Source organism: Marmota monax, unplaced genomic scaffold (assembly GCF_021218885.2).
Source record: "Marmota monax isolate L192 unplaced genomic scaffold, Marmota_monax_Labrador192_F-V1.1 WCK01_AAM20220418_F8-fsc00023, whole genome shotgun sequence".
Lineage (NCBI taxonomy): Eukaryota > Metazoa > Chordata > Mammalia > Rodentia > Sciuridae > Marmota > Marmota monax.
This window is the reverse complement of record NW_026692907.1, coordinates 15,513,531-15,536,804: the sequence shown is the minus strand read 5'-3', so window position 1 is coordinate 15,536,804 and position 23,274 is coordinate 15,513,531. Positions and strand designations below refer to the sequence as shown.

Sequence of the window (23,274 nt, the reverse complement as noted above, 5' to 3'; positions counted from 1 at the left end):
CTCATGCATGCTAGGCAAGTGCTCTACCCCTGAGCCACAACCCTAGCAAGAACTTATTTAAATCAAGTAAAGAAAATACTGAAAATTCTTTTTATTTTTATTTGCAAAGCTAAAATAGAGTCTCTCTTTTTCTTAAATCTTATTTGTATGTTTGGTCTTGGTTTCTTTGATCTTCTTTGATTCTAATATGCCAGAAAGCTGAAAATAAACTCTTATTAAAAAAGCAGAGAAAATGTCAGCCATTTTTTTAGCATAACTAATTTATCCATAAATACCCTCTGTTAAAATATACTGTAAAGTAAATCATAAATTTACGAAGACCAGTTGGGTTTTCTAGCAGGGTTACCTAACTACTTTTTAAAAAGAAAATGATATGATTGGACTCTTACATTCATCATTGGAATAAATCAAATAAAATATATACTGCTTATAAACACAGAATCAGACTTATCCATTTAAATGACAAAAGATTGACTATAAAAGACCGTTACCAGTACATTTACAATAAACACACAGGTCATCTGTAACTGAGAATTTAAAACACAAATCTTTCTAAATATAAACTTCTAGACATATCTTACCAATGTGTGCTTTAATCAATAGCCACATGGTCAAAAAAACAAGTTCCAAAGAGCATCCTCTAAGAGTATGTGCCATCAACAGTCGACTCTGCAATTCAATCCTGTGCTTTTCCTTGTAAAAGAAGACAAATTCATTCATGTCAAATATATTCAGAAAATACCAGAACCAAAATCATTCAGAATAACTTAAAGCATCACTTCATTTTTCAGCATTTTGTTAAGATTTTGCTTGCTGGGGCTGACGCTGTAGCTTGGTGACAAAGCACTGGCCTAGCATGTGGGAGGCACTGGGTTCAATCCTTAGCAAGACAGAAAAATAAACATATAAGATAAAGGCATGCTGTCCATCTACAACTACAAAAAAAAAAAAATTAAAAAGGATTTTGCATGCTATTTTAAAAAATGAAGTCTACCTTCAAAATTAGTAAACTGAAAATCTCAACCACTTACCAACCCCATCTTAGGGAAGCTTCTTGGGGTCAGCAGGGGTTGGAGAAGGAGCCTGCCATCTTAGTTGGCTCCACCTGCTATAACAGGAGACCGAAGACTGGCTCCTTTTACACAACAGAGATTTATTGTTCTTGGTTCTGGAGGCTAAAAAGTCCAAGATAGAGGTGCCAGAAGATCCACTGTCTGCTAAGGACACACTTTTCAGTTTAGAGATAGTGCTTTGCAGTTGTGTCCTCACAAGATAGAAGGGGAAAGACTGCTTGCTTGGATCTCTTATAAGAGACCCCAAACATGGGTGTTTAGCCCTGTGACCTAATCACCCCAAAGCCCCACCTCCTAATAACATCACTTTGGAACTGGGTTTAAATACTTTGAGAGCATGTGCAAGTTATGTAACCTGAGTCTCACACAAAACTTGTTTCTTTTCCAAACAGGGTTGCATCGTCATCATCGTTAAATGGAATACTTTGACTAGAGAGAATTTCTAATCTAGTCATGTGATTCAAAACAACAGTAGAATAAAAAAGGCTCATGAACCAGGCATAGTGGCACACACCTGTCATCCCAGCAACTCAGGAGGCAGAGGCAGGAGGATTGCAAGTTTGAGGCCAGCCTCAGCAACTTGGCAAGACCCTATCTCAAAACAAAAAGTAAAAAGGGCCGGGGATGTAGTTCAGTGATAAAGCATCCCTGGGTTCAATTTCTAGTACCCGCCACTACCATCACCAAAAAAAAAAAAAAATGTTCATAACCATCCAGGAACTTAGTAAAAGATTGATTTCTTTGGCAATAAGAAAGGAATTTCAGCAGTCTAAAGGGGGTTGTTTGGGTTTCTATAGAAGCTCAATTTTACTTGTTCACTTGTTTATTGTGACTTATTTGGCTGATTTTATTTTATCCTTACTTGCTGGGGATTGATCCTAGGACCTTGAACACGATAGGCAAATGCTATGCCACTGATCTACATTCCCAGTCCTTTCTTCCTTTAATTTTATTTGGAGACAGGGTTTGCTAAGTTTTCTAGGTTGGCCTCAAACTTGAGATTCCCCTGCTTCTAACTCCTGAGTCACTGGGATCACGAGTATGCACCACCATGCCTGGAGAGTGTTTTTACTTTGAATGGTTCAGAAAATGTAAGCTGTTGATTTCTGATCTGTTCTCAGTTCAAACTTAAGAAGTGACTCTACTTGTCTTAACAAATTCTCTAAATTCTTTTAAAAGTGGGCCTCAAATTTATAATGTAGGCTGGAAATTTCTGTGATATCAGTCCACTGGGAAGTTGCCAACACAAATGCTCACCTCTTATCCCCAGGCCTAGAAAATGTGACAGAATATTTGGGAGAGCCTCAGAAAACAAATCACTGACTCATCCAGATTGATGGACATCTTTCAGGTACCGGGTACCCAGTATTGATGGCCATCTTTCAGGTACCGGGTACCATGTTAAGCACTAGAGGCACAACATTCCTGCCCTGGTGGGATTCTAGAAAAGTGCCTCTTGAACTCCTCCACCTATCACCTAGTTATCGAGCAGGTAAGACCCTAGCAATGTTGGCATTTCCTCAGCAGTCTCTCTGCCTGCTCTTCTTCCTCCTGATTTTTAGCTGTGGAGAATCTCAGCACACTCAGGATTATACATATATACTATTTTCCCCCTCTCTCTTTCTACTTTCTCCCTAGGGGCGCTCCTCTGGATAGCATCTATGAGCTGAAGATTGTCAGATGTAGATCTGCAATCAGACAGCTCCCTGAGCTTTGGTTTCATGTTTGTTTCCTTGTCTTCACCTACTGGATATAAAATGGTCTTCTCAATACTAAGTTCAAGTCAAAGTTTTGCCTCCCTTCTTCAAACCAGTTCTTCCCTCAGCTTGTTCTATTTCAGCAAATGTCATCCATGTCTCTAAGTTGCTAAAAACTCAGAAGTCATCTTTGGTTCTACTCTTTTTGTCATCCTCTTCAATTAAACCATCACTGGTTCTATCCACTGAACCTCAAAAATATGTCACAGTTCAATCCACTTCTCTACATGTTTACTGTCCCCATCCTACTCCAATCTACTTTGACATCTCTCCCCTAGAATACAGGAGCCCTCTAACACATCTCTCCAGTCCATCCTTACCCTTAGGTAGCCAACTACCTTTTAGAAAGGTAAATCTGATCATGTTACCCATTATAACCAACACCATTTAAACACCTCCAATGTGTCCCTATTGCTAATTAGAATAAAATCCAAAGTCTTCACCACAAAGGGTTTCTCAGCCACAGCATGGCCTTCCTGCTCATCATCTTTTTCTTTCTTCTCTCTCTCTCTCTTTTTTTTTTTTTTTGTGGCGCTGGGGATTGAACCCAGGGCCTTGTGCATGTGAAACAAGCACTCTACCAACTGAGCTATATCCCCGGGACTCCACTCCCCACCTTGCTACTATAACCCACTCTGCTTTTTGCCTGGCTCACTCTGCTCCCTTCACACTAGCCTTTAGACCCTTCCTTAACTAATGCAAGCTCTTTGCCTCCTGGGGGACCGTGCCCTTCCATGCACCCTGCCAGAATCCTCTTCTTCTGCCAATTGACTTACATCCTTCAGATTTCAGATAGCATCAGAGCCCCTCCCTGACCACCTATCCCTCCCCTGCCCAGACCCTCCCTGACCAAAGTGGTCTTCCCCATCTATTTGCTACTTATCAACTTTTTAAAATTGATTTCATGGAACAATCTACAGCTACTTTGTTTCTTTAATTACTTGCTTGTCATCTACTGTATTAGAATATCAGCCATGAGGAGAGCAGGAATTTTGAATGTCTTGCTCAGGTTATATACCAGCACTTAACGTGGGAAAATACTAGTACCAATAAATATTTACTGAAAGGAAGAAGGGAGAAAAAGGAAAATGAGCTACAAAAAAAATCTCTGTAAACATCCTTGTGGCAGAATAACAGCTCACCAAAAGGTCCATGCCCTACTCCCCAGAACCTGTGGGTATTTATTTTACCTGTCAAAGGAACTTTGGACATGTGATTAAAGTTCAGGACCTTGAGATGGCCCATTATCTTGGATTACCCAAGTGGATCCACTCTAATCGCACAAGTCCTTAGAAGTATAACAGGAAGGAAGAACTGGGCAGACAGTTATGACGTGAGAACCTCCCCCGCTGGAGGAAGGAAATAGGAACTGAGAGATCCCACAGCCTCCAAAAGCTTTGGATGGATCTCAGTTTACAGACACCATAAAATGTGTTTCTGGTTTAAAATGTTTGAGAATCTCAGATCAAAATCAAAATCTGCTGGTTTCCCCTTTCTGGACTAAAAAGTTCATTGTCATGATGTACAGGGGCCTCTGTGAGCTAATTCCTGATTTCCACATTCACTACCACTCTTTGCCAATACTCTAGTGTCTGGTGACACAGAGATTATAGTGCCCCTGCCCATCTCATGTCTAGTCACGTCTCTGTGACTTTTGGTCATGCTGTTCGCCTCACATTTTCAGCATTCTTAAATGACGAGTTCTAATCATCCAAACTCAATTCAGACACCTTTGTTCACTCATTCATTCAACACACAGGTATGGAGCCACAGCTAAGAGTCAGGGGCTCGGGATACAGAACAAGATAGGTGGGAATTGGTACTCATGTAAACAATATTTTGGAGTACAGAGACAAAGAGATCAGTAACACATAAGTTCAGATGGGAAGAGGAGAGAGAACTGGGAAGAAAGAATCTGGTCATAAAAAGTGTTTCTAAGAAGTGAAGCTTGAATTAACAGTGGTGCTGGCCGAGTGAGTTTCAGAAGAGGGGAGAGAGAGAGAGAGAGAGAGAGAGAGAGAGAGAGAGAGAGAGAGAGAGAGAGAGAGAGAGAGAGAGAGAGAGAGGTGAGAGTGTGGAGCCCGGAGGCAGAGGTGAGAATTAGAAATAAGGACCGGCTGGCTGGAGAAAGGAACAGTGGGGATGTTTGACATGAAGTAGAAGGAGCCAGTTCTGCCAGGGCTTGTTTGACGTGAAAGGGAGACTATTCTCTCAAACCTACAGGAAACCACTGGTGTTTAATCAGTGGTTTTACTTCTTTATTTAGTTGAGAGTGCTACAGGATATGGATTATATAGGACACATGCACACGTGACTCTGGATTACAAGTGTGGGGACCAGAGTAGAAGCAGGCAGACCAATTAGAACAACTGCAGACATGGTAATGGATAGTAATGTTTACCTCGGACATAGCAATGGACATGGGAGGTGGTGTTATGTTAAGTCACAGGGGTTATGGTTTGGATGTGAGGTGTCCCCCAAAAGCTCACACATGTAAGACAACACAAGAAGGTGCAGAGGAGAAATGATTGGGTTGTGAGAGTCTTAACCCAATCAGTGAATTAGTCCCCTGATAGGGATTAACTGTGATAACTGAAGTGGTGGGGTGTGGCTGGAGGAGTGGGAAGAGGGGGATGTGGCTTTGGGGAATATATTTTGTATCTGGAGAGTCAAGTCTCTCTCTCTCTCTCTCTCTCTCTCTCTCTCTCTCTCTCTCTCTCTGCTTTCTGATCACCATGTGAGCTGCTTCCCTTTGCCACACTCTTCCCCCATGATGTTCTGCCAGTCACAGCAGTAAAAAAGCTGACTAAAACACACGGTCAGACCTCAGGAAGCCATACTTACGTCTTCAGGTGAGACTGAAACCTCCCGCCTCCCGGCATCCTCCTGTCTTAGCACCTGCTTTATTAAGCAGAACTAATTGATTTAGGTGTCTGTCCCTCCATTATCTTGCAAGCTCCTGGGGCAGGGAGGGGGGTGTGCAGATGCCACAGTGTGTGGCACATAGTGCTGACCTGGATGAAACTTACGTGGGTTTTCTGTGTTCATCTAGTTTATTTCTAGTTTAGTTTAATGGAATTAAACTAATTAAACCACATTAAATTTTATTATACTACAATATGATTGGCATTATTAATAAATTTTTGGTTTGGTGAAGAGGTTAAAAATATACCAGCCTGGATGGAATACTAGCTATTTAGGCTGAAGACATTTGAAACACCTCAAGTTCAAGATGATCATTTTGACCTTCATACTATTTTTTTAAAGCAGATGAAATTACCATATGAAAGACATTTTCCTCATGCTAGAAAGATAGGCAACATCCTTATCTTTAAGGATGAGAAGTTGAGACTGAGAGAATACGGTACAGACCTTGCTAGAATAACTTATCTTTTAAGCATCCCACATAATTCAGTCACATTTTCAGAGTTTGCTATTCTTTGTCCAATTCAGTGTATAAGTAACTGACTAACTGCTTCTTTGGGTCTTTATTTATTTATAAGGCCTCCCCTGCCACATGAAACTTGCTAAATTAATTTGTATGCTTTTCTCCCGTTAACCTCTTATATGTCAGTTTAATTCTTGATCCCAGCTGAGACTCTAAGAGGAAGGAGGGTAATTTTCTGTCCCTCCATAGCCAACCTAGCTGCTACATTGGCATAGAGGAAGTTATGTATTGAATTAGAAGATGGCTGAATGAACAGATACATAGAAATTAAACATTTCTGCTTCCTAATTATAAAGGATAATATAAATAGCACTATATGCATTTCAATTTGTGAAGTTATAGCATTCCCTAAATAGTAAAATTTTTAAATGGTCAAAATAAGGATTTAAAATGGATGTATTCATACTTGAAATATATATTTATAAATTCAAATTTCCTATATATTAAATAGCTTAAGACATACCATTTATAATATATGTAAGGTATTTTACATGTAGTATTTAATATAAACATACATAAGAAACAGATAAAATGGTAATTTGAGTTTACATAGTACATTGATACAAACACACATTTGCTAATTTTCTGTGAATCCCAAGTGAAAACAACTCCATTTATGAGAAGCTCAGAAGCCCCAAAGACCTTCAAGTAAATGAGGTATCTTCCAATAAAATGAAACCTGCTATCAACAGTAAACATCTTCCATACAGCCTGCCTATAGGTCGATATTAATACTACAATTCTAACTTGAATCAGAGAATCAAAGAGTGTGCCATGTCATTGACTCATCACTCAAGTTGTGACAGTTTCCAGACAGTGAAAACAATGTCACAGAGGGTGGGGGTGGGTGGGAACCACACCAAGTGGCAGGAGGTTGGCGGCAACCCCCTAACCCACACCCCCTAAACCCCCCCACACCGTGCTCCCGCAGAAGCACAGAACATGCAGCTGCTTCAAAACTGTCTGCACACGGCTAGGAAAACAAAACAACACAATTCTTGTTTTTTTTCCACGGGTGAAAATTTCACGTGGGCAGGAATGCTTTGTGCTTCTAGGTTAGCTTGCTTTTGTAGCACCATGTTAAGTTCAAGGGAAAATGGCAGCAAGTCTCATCCCATTGAGTGCTACCAGCTGCGAAGGCACCCTTTCCTTAATCCTGCAACAGACATAATGACACCGCCTGGACTACCATGCCAGTGTCATGGGCCCCTGCGAATACTTGCCACAGAGTATAGTCTCTACTGAGGCCACTTCCCATTTTCTCTTGAGTCCTGCTTAGCATTTCTTTCCTAAATCATTTATGACTTTCAGTGATTTGTTAGAGTAGGGGGAAAATGTATGTTAGGCAATAAAGAAGGGACCTCAGAGGTTAGATGGCACCCACTAGCCCCTGCTGTCTCTTTCCCTCCCCATAACTGATATTTCTGTCTGGGCTACCACAGAACTACCAAATGATTGTTCTGATCATGCAGCAAGTCTGGCTCTCTCACAGATGCAAGCTGCTAAGCTGCTAATGACCAGTAGACTTAGGGAGGCAGGGAACAAAATTCGTCCCTTCTTGTTTGCAAAGTTATGTACAGATATGGTTTACTGGTGGTAGATCATTATAAAGCTGCACTTTGGAGGTCATCTATTCCACCTTCCCTATTTTACAGATGGATAATGGACACCTAGAGAAAAGAGGGTACTTGTCTAAGATCGAGTTGATAGCCGAATCCACATCAGAACTTAGATCCCCTAATTTCTAATCCAGTATTGCTTCTAGCATGGGAGGCTGCTTCTTAGTGGCAATAATGGCTGCAAAAGACAAATAATGCTAATCTTAAAGCGACCACTAATACTAATGTGATATTCTGTTGATCTATTACATTCTGGGACTCTGAAAATTACAAACAATCTTTGTGTCACCCCTCAGGTAAACCATTTACTATGCCTAAGGCATATAATCTTCAGAAAGTTTTATCATTTGATACCCACCTCCTTCAAAAAAGGATCAAGCAACAAAATCCTGTACACATATATAATATGTAAACATCTAATTATCTATTGCAATATAGGGACAGAACAAATCAAACCTGCCCAGTAGCTAATTCACAGCTTGGTCACTGAGCCACGCTTTTCTCTATGGCTTTTCTTGATCTAGGTTATGAAAAAAAAAACAGTCTTCTGACTGAAGCATTATCTCCTTTTTATTTTTCTGAGCCCACCATGTGATGGAAAATCTAACAAGCCATAACATGGGCAAAAGCTTGTCTGTCAGGCTTCATCATCAATTCTGCCCTTTCATGGTATGTGAAATGGTTTAAAAGGGAAGGAAAGCAATACCACATCAACTACCTCTACCTCCCCCTCTACCCAGTGGTCCAAACATGGTTGACTGGAGCTGCGTTTTTTTTTTTTTTTTTTTTGTAGATAGATGGACATAATACAATGCCTTTATTTTTTATGTGGTGCTGAGAATCGAACCCTGGTGGCGCCCATGCTAGGCAAGCGCTCTACCGCTGATCCACAATCCCAGCCCCCCCCCCCCCAGCTGAGTTTTATAGACATGTTTTCCTTTCTTTGTAGCTGCTGGGGCTCCCTTAAGTTTTCTCTTATCTCACTGGTCAGTGTTTGTAGTTCTGAGGCTTCTTTTTAATTTTACCCAAGGACAGAAAATTTCTTTCTTGCTCAAATTCAGGAGACTTTTAAACTTTTTTTTTTTTTTTTAAATTTTAGCATATTTTCTCCTTTACCTCTTCATATCTCTTTATCATTTTTCTTACAAGTAGTTCCCTTACCCTTTTCTGCCTTCTTTTCTGATTTGCTGTAATGTTCTTTCTGTCAATTCTATTTTTCTTTAATTCCATTTTGGATAAATCACACTTGACATAATTGATAGGCTCCTGAAATCTTGTGTATAAACAAATCATATTTGAAATAAATTAGGGAATCTTATCCTGCCCCAACTCATCACTGAATCCTTGGTACTTACTGTGAGCCACCTTAGAAAATGAACAAGCATCCCTCCAACAGATTAATAAGAGGAAAAGAAAGAAAAAAGAAGCAAGACAGGGAGTCTTAAACAAGGCACTTTCAAATCAACTGATAGTATTTGATGTGTTCTTTTTTTTCTCTGATTAGCTTTCACAGCACTTGTTCAAACAAATTTTCAAAATCCAGCCTCCTCAATTTTCTCTCTCTGCATTTTAATAGAACTATAGATAACATAAGCCATCTCCTACCAGGAAGGATGATGCACTGGAAAGAGCATGGCGTTTTGGGATGTAAGACCTGATGCCATCCCTGGTTCCTCCACTTCTACCTGTGTCAGGAAAGTAACTTTACATTTCAGAGCTACCTTTTCTTGCTTTAAAAATGGTGTGTGCCCAGGGACCCTGAGGCAGGAGAATTTCTTAAGCCCAGGAGTTCAAGGCTAGCTTGGCAACATGTCGAGACCCCTCATCTCAAAACAAAACAAACAAATAACACAAAGCAATCAATACTTATTGAGAAAATTAAATCTCTTCCATTACTTTCCTTCTTTATTGGAAAGTTCTCTCTTTTGACATCCTCAGTTTACACGTCTTTATTTGTAGATTATGGCGTTGTACGGTCTTGCTAAGAAATTGACCTTTGGATCTCTGGTATTGTGAAATCCGGGAAAGTTTTGTCTCCTTTAAAACTCACACCTGTGCTTTAGAAACTTTTTTTTTCATACTAAAATTCATTCTAAGAATGAATACTAAGATCAGAGTCTGCAGCATTTGGAAATTTACTGTCCTATCTAACCATGATGATATTCAACAACCATGACACACAATAACAGCACTTTGCAAACTCTCCCAGGGCTTGTTGTGCCTAATGGAGAATAGTAACATCAACTTTGTAACATCAATCTCTGTCTTTTCATAAAGCACTATGCAGCATTAAAAATATTTAAGCACCACGGAATGAAATTGGATAAATTATGCTATGCACACATATGAATATGCCACAGTGAATGCCACCTTTATGTATATCTATGAAGCATCAATTTAAAAAATAATAAGTAGAAGAAAGACCAGTAGAATAGAGAAAGGAGAACAGGGGGAGGAGAAAGAGGGAAAAGTGCTGGGGACTGAAATGAGACAAATTATACTTCTTTTCTTTCTTTTTATTATTATTATTATTATTTTTGGTACCAGGTATTGAACCCAGGGGCACTTAACCACTGAGCCACATTAGTAGCCCTTTTTTATTTTGAGACAGGGTCTTGTTAAGTTTCTTAGGGTCTCACTAAATTGTTCAGGCTGGCTTTGAACTTGCAATTCTCCTGCTTCAGCTTCCCAAGTTGCTGGGATTACAGGAATGTGCCATCATACCAGTTGACCAAATTATATTTCATGCATGCATAATTATGTCAAAATAAATTCCAATATTATGTCTAACTATAATGTACTAAAAAACATTTTAAAATATTGAAGCATATTATAGTTGCATTGTTTTGAGAGTTTTGCAGGAGTTGCATAATTATCATAAGATAACTGGAAGCACACTTGGGAAGGGGGTAAAAAAATCAAGCAAAAAAGCTAAGATTAATGACCACCCCACAAGGTTTCTCATGTAAATTAGGAATTCAGCTGAAGTTTCTGCACATCTCAATATCTCTGCTTGATGTTAATGTGTTTCTTTTCCTGCATATCATTGCAAAATGAATGTTAATTAATATTCTTTTTTTTTTGCAGTGCTGAAGGATAGAACCCAGAGTCTTGCATATGCTAAGCAAGTGCTCTACTTTGTAGCTAAATCTTCAGCCCAATATTTCTAATCTTAATCTCTTTTCTGATCTTTATTATCAATTTATCACACTATAGAGTCTATAACTCAGTTATTAACATTTGGTTCACTATACTATAGGGGGAAAAATCTGCAAGGTGACCAAGATAACATAGAAAACCAGGAATAAATTCAGAGTTAGATTAGAACAATATGCCATGCTGCTCTTTTTACTCCGTGATCACCTGAGAAATTAAAACTTTTTTTTTTTTTAAAAAGTGGGATTCACTGTGGTGTATTTTTACATGGACATAGCATAATTTGGTAGATTTTATTCCCCAATACTTCCCATGACCTTTCTTCCTCCCTTCCTCTCAATTCCCTTTGAAAATTCACTTTTTTTTTGAGGGGAGGGGAAGCGTTTACTAGGGATCGAACCCAGAGGGGCTTTACCATTGACATCCCCAGCCCTTTTCTATTTTTTATTTTGACACAGAGTCTCTCGAAGTTACTGAGGCTGGCTTTGAAATTGCAAACCTCCTGCCTCAGCCTCCTGAACTGCTGGGATTATAGGCATGTACTACCATGCCTGGGTTGAAAATTCACTCTTGATGTTTGCTGATCTCACCAGCTTTCCCTTTCTGTCCATCTAAATTCTGTGGGAATTGGCTCGCACTCCTCATTTATTCTCAGCAACCCACAGTGCTCCATGCTGATGCCACAAAGTGACCCACATGAAGATGAATTGAACCATCTGTACTCCCATCATCCCAGTCCCAACTTCCACAAGAGCCTGCTGAGCAACTGGAGCAGTAATGAGATGAGCAGAGGACCTGGCCAGGACATTCAAGTCTCAGCTCTCAATAATTCTAGCTGCGTGGCTTGTGACAGTCATGTAATCACTCAGCCTAAGTTTCCTCATCGTAAAAAGGGAATAAAATTAGCATCTGCTTCACAGGATTATTTCAAGGATTACTTGGGAAGCTCTCAGCATAGTGCCTGGTACATAGTGAGAGCTCAATCATTATCATTGCTATTTTGATGATGATAATGAAAAGGACAATATCACTTAATTTTCAAGCACATTGTTAGAATTAACTTAAACAGCCCTGCTCTTGACCCATTCATCTGTTTTACTATGAAGAGATTCCAATTCTCTGACTTCATGCCAAATGCCTATGCTAACTCCTCAAGGACAGAAACTGGGTCTTATATTTCTTTACTTTTACTTGTCCAGCAAATGAATTGAATATGATAGACATTCAATACATATTTGTATTTGAAAACAACAAGGACAAACATTGTTACCAGCAAGTTCTAGTAGAGAGTGCTAGAAACTTCCAAGACTAAACTATGCAAGACTTCTTGGGGGATTTGACTTTCTTTCTTTTTTTAATATTTATTTTTTAGGTGTAGATGGACACAACACAATGTCTTTATTTTTATGTGGTGCTGAGGATTGAACCCCGGGTCCTGCCCGTGCTAGGCGGGCGCTCTACCGCTGGGCCACAATCCCAGCCCCGGATTTGACTTTCTTTCCAGGTTAGTTTGCACAAATTTATATGTAAGTGTTGACAGCAGTGCTGTGAGTGCAATTATAAGGGTGAGAAATGATGTGCTAGAAAACAAAGCATGTGCAGTAATTAAAAAATAAAGTCACATTGAGAAATGATATGCAACATTTACTGCATGAGGATTCTTCTCCTTTAAAACCCACACCTGTGCTTTAGAAATTTTTTTTAATACTAAAATTCATTCTAAGAATGAATACTAAGATCAGAATCTGAAGCATTTGGAAATTTACTGTCCTATCTAACCATGGTGATATTCAACAACTGTGACACACAATAACAGCACTTTGCAAACTCTCCCAGGGCTTGCTGTGCCTAATGAATGATAGTAATGAACAGAGAATTTTGCATTGGAATGGGAGAAGAGATGGATTTTAGATACTATAATTGATACTATAATTGATAGTAGCTTTTAGATACTATACTTTTAGTAGCTTTTAGATACTATAATTGATTTTAGATAATATAATTTTATATACTATAATACTATAATATAAATGGCTTTTAGATACTATAATTCTCTCAGTTCTGAATTGCACAGAGAAATGGGGTAGTAGTGTACATTCTTTGTAAATGGAGAAAGTGAATATAGTATTTGTGTGCTCATGCGGGTGTAGATATAATGTTATGAACCAGAGTTACAAGTCAAAGGAACATAAAATTTGGAATTCACTATCTGTGTGCTCAAGTTTCCACATCTGCAAAATGGGAGTAGCCCCTTCACTGGGTTTTTAAAGAATTATTATATAGGATAGCAATGTATACCCAAGGATCAGGGACACAGTAGAAGCTCTTCCACATAGGGCACATACTTAGCAGATTATAACAATTAACCAGAGTTAAAAAAATAAAAAATAAAAAAGACTGACTATTCCTTGTTCTTCAGACATACTTGGGAAAATCTTGTATTTGGGTTAGTAATTGTAAAACCTAGATCTAATTGTACAGACATGAAATTCCTTACAAAGCAACGAGTCACGCCTGTGGGGATGGAGTAAGGCTGGCCCCTGAGGGGAGTCCTCTGCTTCATGCTTTGGAGTGCACTACTACTCTGTGCTCTGTCCCAGCAAATGCCTCAGAGGCTCAGTCTGAGAGCCCCTTCTCTATGTAGCCAAACTTTAAACCAGCCCCCATGAGAGAACATCAGTGCTCAAAGGATTAGGGCCATAAGCGAGAATGACACCCAAATCCCCCGGGGAGAAGCAAGCCCAGAAGCCAGGGTATTTAGATACCCGGCTTGGACTGGACCTGGGATCCCCAGCGCCTTCTCCACCCCCAAGCCATTCCCTGGGTACTCACTGCGCTCTAACAGTGGCCAGCGCCGGCGCAGACCCGGCGGTCCGGGTGCTGTTGGTCTCACGTGTCTCCCGCAGTGGCCTTTGGTGCGCCCCTGCTGCCAGCTCCCGCTCTCAGGCTGTGCTGGCCACCAAGCCTCCCCGTGGGGGCACTGGGTGGCAACGATGGCCGCGGCCACCTATCAGAAGGAAACTTGCTGAATAGTCCAGCTGCGGGGCGTGCAGCCCGGACCTGTGGTCCCCGCTAGCTGTCCAAGAGGAGGCGGGGGATTCCGCCACTTGTGGGCTGTGCTTGTGTCGCCTTGAGCAAGGTAATTCTCTCTGCACACTGCATTAAAAATGTGGGTAATCCAGCCTGTGTCATGAGACAGCGCAGATTGACTCATCGAGTCAGCGCACAGCAAGATAGGATAATGGAGACACTCTTGCTTTGGGCTCCCACCGCCTGGGAGCAGTGGCACTCTTGGCGGCACTCCTCCAGAGAAGTTTCCCCGAGGTGTTCTTCCTCTAAGCTCTCAGGACCGCCCAGCTCTTACCTCCCCCTAGCGCCCCGGTCTAGAGCCCCGGAGTGCAAGACCACCCACTGGGATGAGGGAAGAACTTTCATCTGTATTTGCTTTCAAACAATTAAGAAAGAAATTAGTTTTGTCAATTTTTTCAGTTGTTTCTTTTATTTCGATTTCACTGATTTCAGCTCTGATTTTAATTATTTCTTGCCTTCTACTGCATTTGTTGTGGATTTGCTCTTCTTTTTCTAGGGCGTTGATATGTAGTGTGAGATCATTTATTTGTTGGCTTTCTTTTTTTGAGGAATGAACTTAATGCAATGAATTTTCCTCTTAGTACTGCTTTCATAGTGTCCCATAGATTTCAATATGTTGTGTCTGTGTTTTCATTTATCTCAAAGAATTGTTTAATTTCCTCCTTGATGTCTTCTGTAACCCATTGTTCATTCAGTAGCATATTGTTCATTCTCCAAGTGATGTAGGAATTTTTCTTCCTTATTTTATCATTGATTTCCCATTTCATTCCATTATGATCGGATAAAATGCATGATTCATTGGAAAGCTGGGAATGGAACCACCATTTGACCCAGCTATTCCCCTTCTCGGACTATACCCAAAAGACCTAAAAACAGCATACTACAGGGACACAGCCACATCAATGTTTATAGCAGCACAATTCACAATAGCTAGACTGTGGAACCAACCTAGATGCCCTTCAATGGATGAATGGATAAAAAAAAAAAAAGTAGCGTTTATACAATGGAATATTGCTCAGCACTAAAAAATAACAAGATCATGGCATTTGCAGGGAAATGGATGGCATTAGAGCAGATTATGCTAAGTGAAGTTAGCCAATCCCTAAAAAACAAAGGCCTAATGTCTTCTCTGATATAAGGGAGGTAACTCAAAATAGAGTAGGGAGGAAGAACATGAGAAGAAGATTACCACTAAATAGGGAAGAGAGGTGGGAGGGAAAGGGAGGGAGAAGGGGAATTGCATGGAAGATGGAAGGAGACCCTCATCGTTATACAGATTACATGTAGGACGATGTGAGGGAAAAAAAAAAGAAGTGTGTCACATTAGATTGGGTAGAGAGAAGTGATGGGAGGGGAGGGGAAAGGGTGATAGGAAGGGCAGCAGAATAAAATAGACATTATTATTGCTGTATGTACATACGTGACTTTATGACCAATATGATTCTGCAACCTGTACACTCAGAAAAATGAGAAATTATACCCCATTTGATTCAAATGTATGATATGTCAAGATAATTGTACTGTCATGTGTAACTAATTAAAACAAATAAAAAATAAAAATTTAAAAAAATCTAAAAAATCCAAGAAAGAAATTAACCTTTAAGAGTTAACTTGACACCAGCCATAAATAGTAGTGCGGTTCTGAAGAGGGACACAATGCGGGGAGTGGCAGCGGTGCCCTTGCAACATTATTTCATTGAATCTGGGAATTGATTGGTCATAAAACATACCATAATGTACAGGTAAGAAATTAGAAGAACTGTCTCATAAATTATGGCACAACATTTTCTCATCACTTAGAACCTTTTAAAATTGTTATATTTATTGAAATATTCTTTTTAGGTTTATTTAGACTCCTGTTTATTATCCATTGTTCATGTACATTCGAAAGAAAGGCATAGCTAAATCAAATACATTTGTAAAAATTTTCTTGATATATATTCACTTTTAGAGCCCATCACTCCTGACCGCTTGTTTCACTCAGTGCCATCCCCAGTGACTACTACTAGTGTTACTACTAGGCAGCATTTCTTAAAACAGTAGCTCCCCACACCCCACCCCATTGTCTCTGTAGTATTCTTCCAAACCACTGAGTCCAGTCCGGGTTTGCTGAACCTAAGGACAATGGCCTCACCGTACTGCTCAGGAAGTAACTTAAGACCTCCTGTAATTTAGGAGACCTTAAATATGAACATGTATGTCTTATGATTGACAATGTACAAATTATGAGATTTTGACATACTGTAGTTTACATTCTTCAGTAATTTGTGTATGTAAATAATTTGAAACAAGTAACTTTCAAATTATAGAATCAATACTACTTTGTAACAAGATGGTACATTTTTATTGTGAAAATCATTTGTAACAAAATTAAAAGAGTTGGTTAAAAGTGAGTTATTGGGGATAGGGTTGTAGCTCAGTGGTAGAGCACTTGCCTAACATGTATGAGTTACTGGATTCCATCTTCAGCACCACATGAATAAAATCAAGTTATTATGTCCATCTACAACTAAAAAAAAATTAAAGTATTTTTCAAGAAAAAAAAATTCTAAACTTGCTAAGTTTTTCTGTGATGATATATAATTCTCAATAATACATTATTTACCTCTGTAATGTATCTAAGAAATTTTTTATAAAAATAGTTTTGAAAACCCCCCAAACTCACTGGTTCTTTTTTTGCCCTTTCAGATTATATTAACACCAAGTGAGAAGATGTTATAAATAGAATATTTTTTATTTGGTGTTAAATCCAGGCGTGCTTAATCACCGAGCCACATCCCCAGCACCCCCCCACCCCCTTTTTTGATTTTGCGACAGAGTCTTGCTAAGTTACTTAGGATTTCACTAAGTTGTTGAGGTTAGCTTTGAACTTATGATCCTCCTATCTCAGCCTCCTGAGAAGCTAAGATTAAAGGTGTGTGCCACTGCACTCAGCTAAAGAGAATATTTTTTGTTGTTGTTAAAATTTTTTTAAATATTTGTTTTGTAATTGGACACAATACATTTATTTTATTTATTCATTTGTATGTGGTGTTGAGGATCGAACCCAGGGCCTCATATGTGCTAGGCAAGTGCTCTGCCACTGAGTCACAACTTCAGCACCTTTATTATTTTTATTTTTTAAATTTTATTTGTTCTTTTTAGATATACATGACAGTAAAATGTATTATACATACATGGAGTATAACTTCCCATTCTTGTGGTTGCACATGATGTGGAGTTACACTGGTTGTGTTTTCATATATGAACATAGGAAAGACCAATTCATTCTGTCTTTCCTATTCCCATACCCCCCCTCCCTTCCCTTCATTCCCCTTTGTCTAAGTCAAAGTATTTTTATTCCCCTCCCCTACCCCTCATTGTGTGTTAGCATTCTCTATCAGGGAGAATATTCAGCTCTTGGTTTTTGGGGTTGGCTTATTTCACTTAGCATGAGTCTCCAGTTCCAATAAAGACCATAATTTTATTCTTCTTTTTTTTTTTATTCTTGTAATTTTATTAATAATACATAAATGGTTAATGGACAGGCATCACCAACTTGACTGACCTAAATTAACTATCCCTGTGGAAAAAGTATTTTCTATATTATCCAACTTACCAATGATTGTTCATAAGCTGGTTAAAAATGTCATCTTGGACCCAAGTTTACACAATAAATAAATCTAACTTTTACAATCAGCCATTATATCTTTAAAAAAACAAACAAACAAACAATGTCACATTTCTTCAACTTTTTAAAACACTTGCCCCCAAGTTGCTTGCTGCGATTAGAAGCACAGGGCTGACAAAGAAATATGAGATAAAAATCTCTGTGAAACTGTCCATCATTAATGCTTTTCTGATGGGCAGGACTTATACTGATGTATCAAAAATACATTTTGAAGAATAATGGAAAAAATACCCTTGTTTATTTCTTCAATTTCTTACCCCTTAAATGTCCACATTAATAAATCTTACAGTCCATGTGAAACATCTCAACACGTGAGTTATGCAATGTTCACCATGGCAAAGGGCAGACCAAGAGCCAAGGGCCTGGCAAGCTGGGAAAGGCTACGCAGTCCTCTCTTTCTCTGCTTTATTGACCTGGACACAAGTACATATGCCTGGAAACAAAAGACAGAACCTTGCAGTATTTCCACAGTGATAACAATTAGCTTCCCCCGCAAATAAAAGTAGCCACGCCGTCTGAGTCCAGTCACACAGAAAAGGGCAGGCAGCTCCTGGAATGCCAGCAGCGGTCCCCGGCTCTGTCTCCGTCGTGGCAGAGGTGGTCATCTCCACTGTCGGGCTGCCCGGGGGGTCGGCAGTGGACACTCTCACACGGAAGGCAGTCTGGTGGCTTCCATCTCTGCAGCACGGTTTGTTCCAGTATTTACAATGCATTTCAGTGAGCCACCTGCTCCACTGCACATCCCCATCAGATGACATCCAGGGCATCAGTAGATCATCACCCTGACTGTATGTGAGCAAAAGGCTTGGCCTGGCACAAACTCCGGACAGTCGATCAGCCGAGAGAAGTCAGTCTGTGGCACGCTTCTGGGAGGGGGGCCCGGGATTGGCCATTTTTCTGGTTCTATCTTTTTCCTCATTTTCTCATCCACAACTTCTACTTCTGTGCTGTCCTTCAGGGCCTCTAAAATGAGATTAAGGTTTGTGGTGAGAGCCTGAACGCGGTGAAATCCAGCAATCAGGGAAATAGGCAGGAAACCTTGCTCATCCATCTTTCTCCGAAGAAAGAAGTCACGTTCCAAGTTTTCTATACTGAAGTAATATTCAATTTGATGCTTAATATACTCTTTAAGCAATGCTTCTTCCACAGGATACACCTGTACACCCGTACCGTCATCATAGTAATACATCATACTGGTGTTAATTTCTGTTTGAAATGGCTGATCCGTCCTTTCACCATGTTCTCGGTAACCATACGAATAATCAAAGTTTACTCGAGGGTTTCCTCTGCCTCGTCCTCTTCCCCGTCCACGTCCTCTTCCTCGACCTCTGAAGGAACCTCGGATATTACCCCCCTCACTCCTCACGCTGGACACTTCATCCTGATCATCTCTTTTTTCTCTGTCTCGCCTCCAACTTCGTGTGTCATTTATCCTGTTATTATGGGATGACTTATTTGCTTCAGGTTGACACCGAGAGCTGTTCGGGGATCCAGGTCTCTCTTGACTCTCTGGTCTTACATCGTCCAAGTGCAGTGGTACCCACTTGTGTTTATTAGCTCTCTTCCGCTGACTGCTTGACTGGGCCTCGTCCTCACTCACATTTTCAACAGGACCGTCTAATTTTGTTTCCCGGTTTTCTTTGCTCTCACTGTTACTCCTCTTTTCAACCTTCTCTTCTTTTTCTTTTCTAATTTGTGGCTTCTTATTTCCTTGGCTGATGACACTCTGAGACTGCAAAAAGGTTTTTCCAGTGCTCACTAACTCTCCTGGTGTTGGCCAGTTTGCCATATCGCTGAAATCACTGGCCTTATTGGGTTTCCTTGTCTTGAGTTTTCCTGCTTTTATAATTTTGGGGGAACTGAGCTCGGCTGCCGCCTCGCCGGGCCGCGCGGCGGCCGACTAACTAGCCCGCCCGGTGCTGCGGGCCCAGGGCCGGCCCCGCCCCCGCGGCCGCAGGGGAGGGAGGCGAGGGCGGGCCCCGCAGGCCTCCTGGTTATTCTTCTTTATGGCTGAGGAATATTCCATTGTGTATATATATCACATTTTCTTTATTCATTCATCTGTTGAAAGTTGGTTCAAAGTTTAGCTATTGTGAATTGAGCTTCTATAAACATCCATGCGGTTGCATCACTGTAGTATGTTGATTTTAAGTCATATACTGAGGAGTGGGATAACTGGGCCATATGATGGTCCATTCCAAGTTTTCTGAGGAATCTCCATACTGCCTTCCAGAGTGGTTGCACCCCACTCTGCAGTCCCACCAGCAGTGTATGAGTGTACCTACCATTTATTAATTACTTGTGTTCTTGGTAATTGCTATTCTGAATAGAGTGAGATGAAATCTCAGTGTACTTTTAATTTGCATTTCTCTAATTACTAGAGATGTTGAACTTTTTTTCATATATTTGTTAACCAATCATATTTCTTCTTCTGTGAAGTGTCTGTTCAGTTACTTTGCCCATTTATTGACTGGGTTATTGTGTCTTTTTTTTGGTGCTAAGTTTTTTGAGTTTATATATATATATATATATATATATATATATATAGAGAGAGAGAGAGAGAGAGAGAGAGAGAGAGAGAGAGAGATTAATACTCTAGCTGAGGTGGAGATGTCAAAGATTTTCTCTCATTTTGTAGGTTCTAAATAGAACATTTTAAAAGAAGTAGTTTATAAGGCAGTCCCCAAAAGTCAAAGATTGAATGTTCTCTAACAAGTGAAAGCTACTCCAAAATAAGGGTGGGGGGCGGATAAAAATAGAAGAAAGATCAGTGGAGTAGAAGAAGAGGAATGAGGCCGAAGGAAGGAAGGATGGGATTGGGAAAGACAGTGGAATGAATCTGATCTAACTTTCCTATGTACCACGTGTGAATATACCACAGTAAATCTCACCATCATGTACATCCACAAGATACTAATTAAAAAAAAAACTATAGGTAAATATGCAAAAGATCAGTAGACTAGAGGGAAGGGAAAGGGGAAGTCCTGGGAACTGAGTTAGAATAATTGTACTCCATGATTTTATACTTAGGTCAAAATGAATCCTAATGTTATACATAACTAAAAAGAACCGATAAAGGGGGGAAAAAAAGTCCAAGTATTTCAAAACCTTGCCATTGTGTTTTTCTTGCTGATAATTATCTCAGCTTGCCACTTACAAAAAAGAAAGCTTAAAAAATCTTGGAACACTGGGTACAGTGGTGCCCACCTATAATCCCTGTAATCCTAGAGGCTAAGGCAGGAGGATAGCGGTTCCAGGTCATCCTCAGCAATTTAGGGAGGCCCTAAGTAATTTAGGGAGACCCTCTTAAAATAAAAAAAAGAAATGAATAAGTAAAAAGGACTGGGGTTGTAGCTCAGTGGTAAAAGTGCTCCTGGGTTCAATCCCCAGTACAAAAAAAAAAAAAAAAAGAAAGAAAGAAAAAGAAAGAACAAGAAAAGTGGGGAGGGAGAAAAAAGGAAAAAAAAAAAAAACCTTGGAAACAATTTACTCTCTTGTTTCCATATATTTTTTTCTTGTTTTGGCCAAATTTTGTTTAATAGAAATAAGACTACATTTTAGTAAACAATTGAAACAAAGAAAAATACAAAAACTTGCACAACATTCACTGAAAGAATATATACATATCTAACACAATTACTTGATTACAATGGTATGACGGCTGTGTTATCTAGAGTTAAATGAAGTACAATTTATTGTAATAAATATTTATCATAATATGTTATTTACTTGTGTGCAAAGGACTCAATTTTTAATGTGAAAAAATGAGCTTGCTCATTGATTCACTGAGTCTACACAGGATCAACGGCAATGTTATTCCTAGAGGCTAACATTATTAACCTACTTTGATTTGTTTTTAATAACTTTTAAAGTAATGAGTCCAATCTCACATACCTCTCAAAATCTAGTCTTTTAATTGAGCAGTTCAGTGGATTTTGAACCTTTGTTAAACAAACAAACAAAAACAGGATTGGGCATGGCTTCTGATTATTTAGAAAGAACAACTGATTGAAATCAGAATAAGATTATGGGAGCCAAAGGTTAATAATGAGTTTGCATAATTTATGGATCAGGTTCTTTTTCAATAATTTTAAGGGAGAAGAAAGCCTTTTATTTTGTTCATAAAGTAATTATTCAAACATATATTTTATTCCATGTTATTTTTAGTTTCAATTTATATTTTTATGTATGACCATATTCAGATGTGTATGTATATTCATGCATATGTAGGATATATTCTTAAAAACCTTTTTTTTTAATTGGAGGAGTACATAATCTAAAATGATGAAAGATCCCTGCTCTACTAAGTTTTATCTACAGCATCTTACAAAATTGCTCAGTCAGACACTAGATGGTGTTCCAAATACCTCTGAGGCATTTTCTCTGTGGGGGTCAGATGAGAGATACTGGAGCAGGACTGGACTCTGATTTTTAAGCAAGCACAGTAAATAATTGTGAGAATACAATAAGATTCAGATAACAATGATAGCCTTCTTTGGTTCTCTTTTTTTCAAGAAGTCAGAAGATAACTAATCTTATGTAAATATTATTAGAAGAACTGTCATGCCTTCAGACCATTCCACGCAGGGTTCATGTTGAGGGAGCATTTGTGTTACTGTTAATAGTAGTTCTCTTATACTGAATGCTGCCTGGATTATAAGCTCCATGAGCACAAGGATCCCATGTGTTTTGCTTACTCCCTTATCTCCATCACCTGGTGTATGAGTGGTAGGGGACAGGTAGCTCAATAAACATTTATTAAACTGAATTGACTTTTTGTGGAGATACCTTGTTCTCTTTGATCAAAGTTTGGTATTGTTGAATCTTCAAAACTTTGAACAGTTAAAGGTAATTGGAGGGCTGGCATTGTGGCCCAGAGGCAGAGCACTTGCTTAGCATGTGTGAGGGACTGGGATCGATCCTTAGTACCACATAAAAATGAATAAATAAAATGAAGGTGTTGTGTCCATCTACAACTTAAAAAACAATTGGAAAATTATATATAGTTGTTGTAAGTCAGTGACCCTTCCATCTGTAAAGACCTCTTTACTTTCCTCTTTCCATTCTATTCCTTTTCTTCCTCAGGACTTTGAGTAATAGAGACATGGAAGTGGCCTGTGGTTACCTGACTAGTGAGGAAGAACAATCAACAGCCACTCTCCCCCCCAAAAAAACCCCCCCAAAATCCAAGAAAACAAAAAATAAAACAAAAAGCAGCTCTTGGTTCTGTGCTTTCTTCCTAGTGAAACAAGAGAGCCAGATCCCATAAACCAAGATGTCAACTGTGTTTGTTGGGGTGATGATTTTTAAGTCTATGGGTGGATACAGGCTTCTGCACAGATGAAGGCCTTTGTAAATCAAAAATTCAGTGATGCGAATAACCACAGTGACAGTGACAGAGGCTTTTCTAGGAAATACTAGTTTGGTTTCCATTTCCACCCCTTTAAAGGTCTACTTTGGC

At 39.4% G+C, this 23,274-nt stretch overlaps 2 protein-coding genes across 5 annotated transcripts in view; both read right to left on the bottom strand.

Moving 5' to 3' along the window:
• Positions 1–14,388, bottom strand: part of Il12rb2 (interleukin 12 receptor subunit beta 2) — an 85,348-nt gene extending 70,960 nt beyond the window's left edge. For 2 of the 4 annotated variants that reach the window (XM_046451127.2, XM_058581581.1), the window contains exons 1-2: positions 6,111–6,180; positions 582–693 (exon numbers count right to left, since the gene is read on the bottom strand). In XM_046451127.2, the coding sequence (XP_046307083.1) occupies positions 582–693; positions 6,111–6,113 (115 nt within the window). In that variant the 5' untranslated portion in view covers positions 6,114–6,180. Of the gene's footprint in view, positions 1–581; positions 694–6,110; positions 6,181–13,885 lie in introns of those variants that run through there. The other 2 variants (XM_046451129.2, XM_058581582.1) reach the window with 2 other exon arrangements.
• Positions 14,389–17,665: 3,277 nt separating this feature from the next.
• LOC124096931 (la-related protein 1B) lies at positions 17,666–19,720 on the bottom strand. Its single transcript, XM_046451013.2, has one exon. It carries the CDS (start codon positions 19,600–19,602, stop codon positions 18,580–18,582), a length of 1,023 nt encoding a protein of 340 aa, XP_046306969.1. The 5' UTR covers positions 19,603–19,720; the 3' UTR covers positions 17,666–18,579.
• Between the last annotated feature and the right edge of the window lie 3,554 nt (positions 19,721–23,274).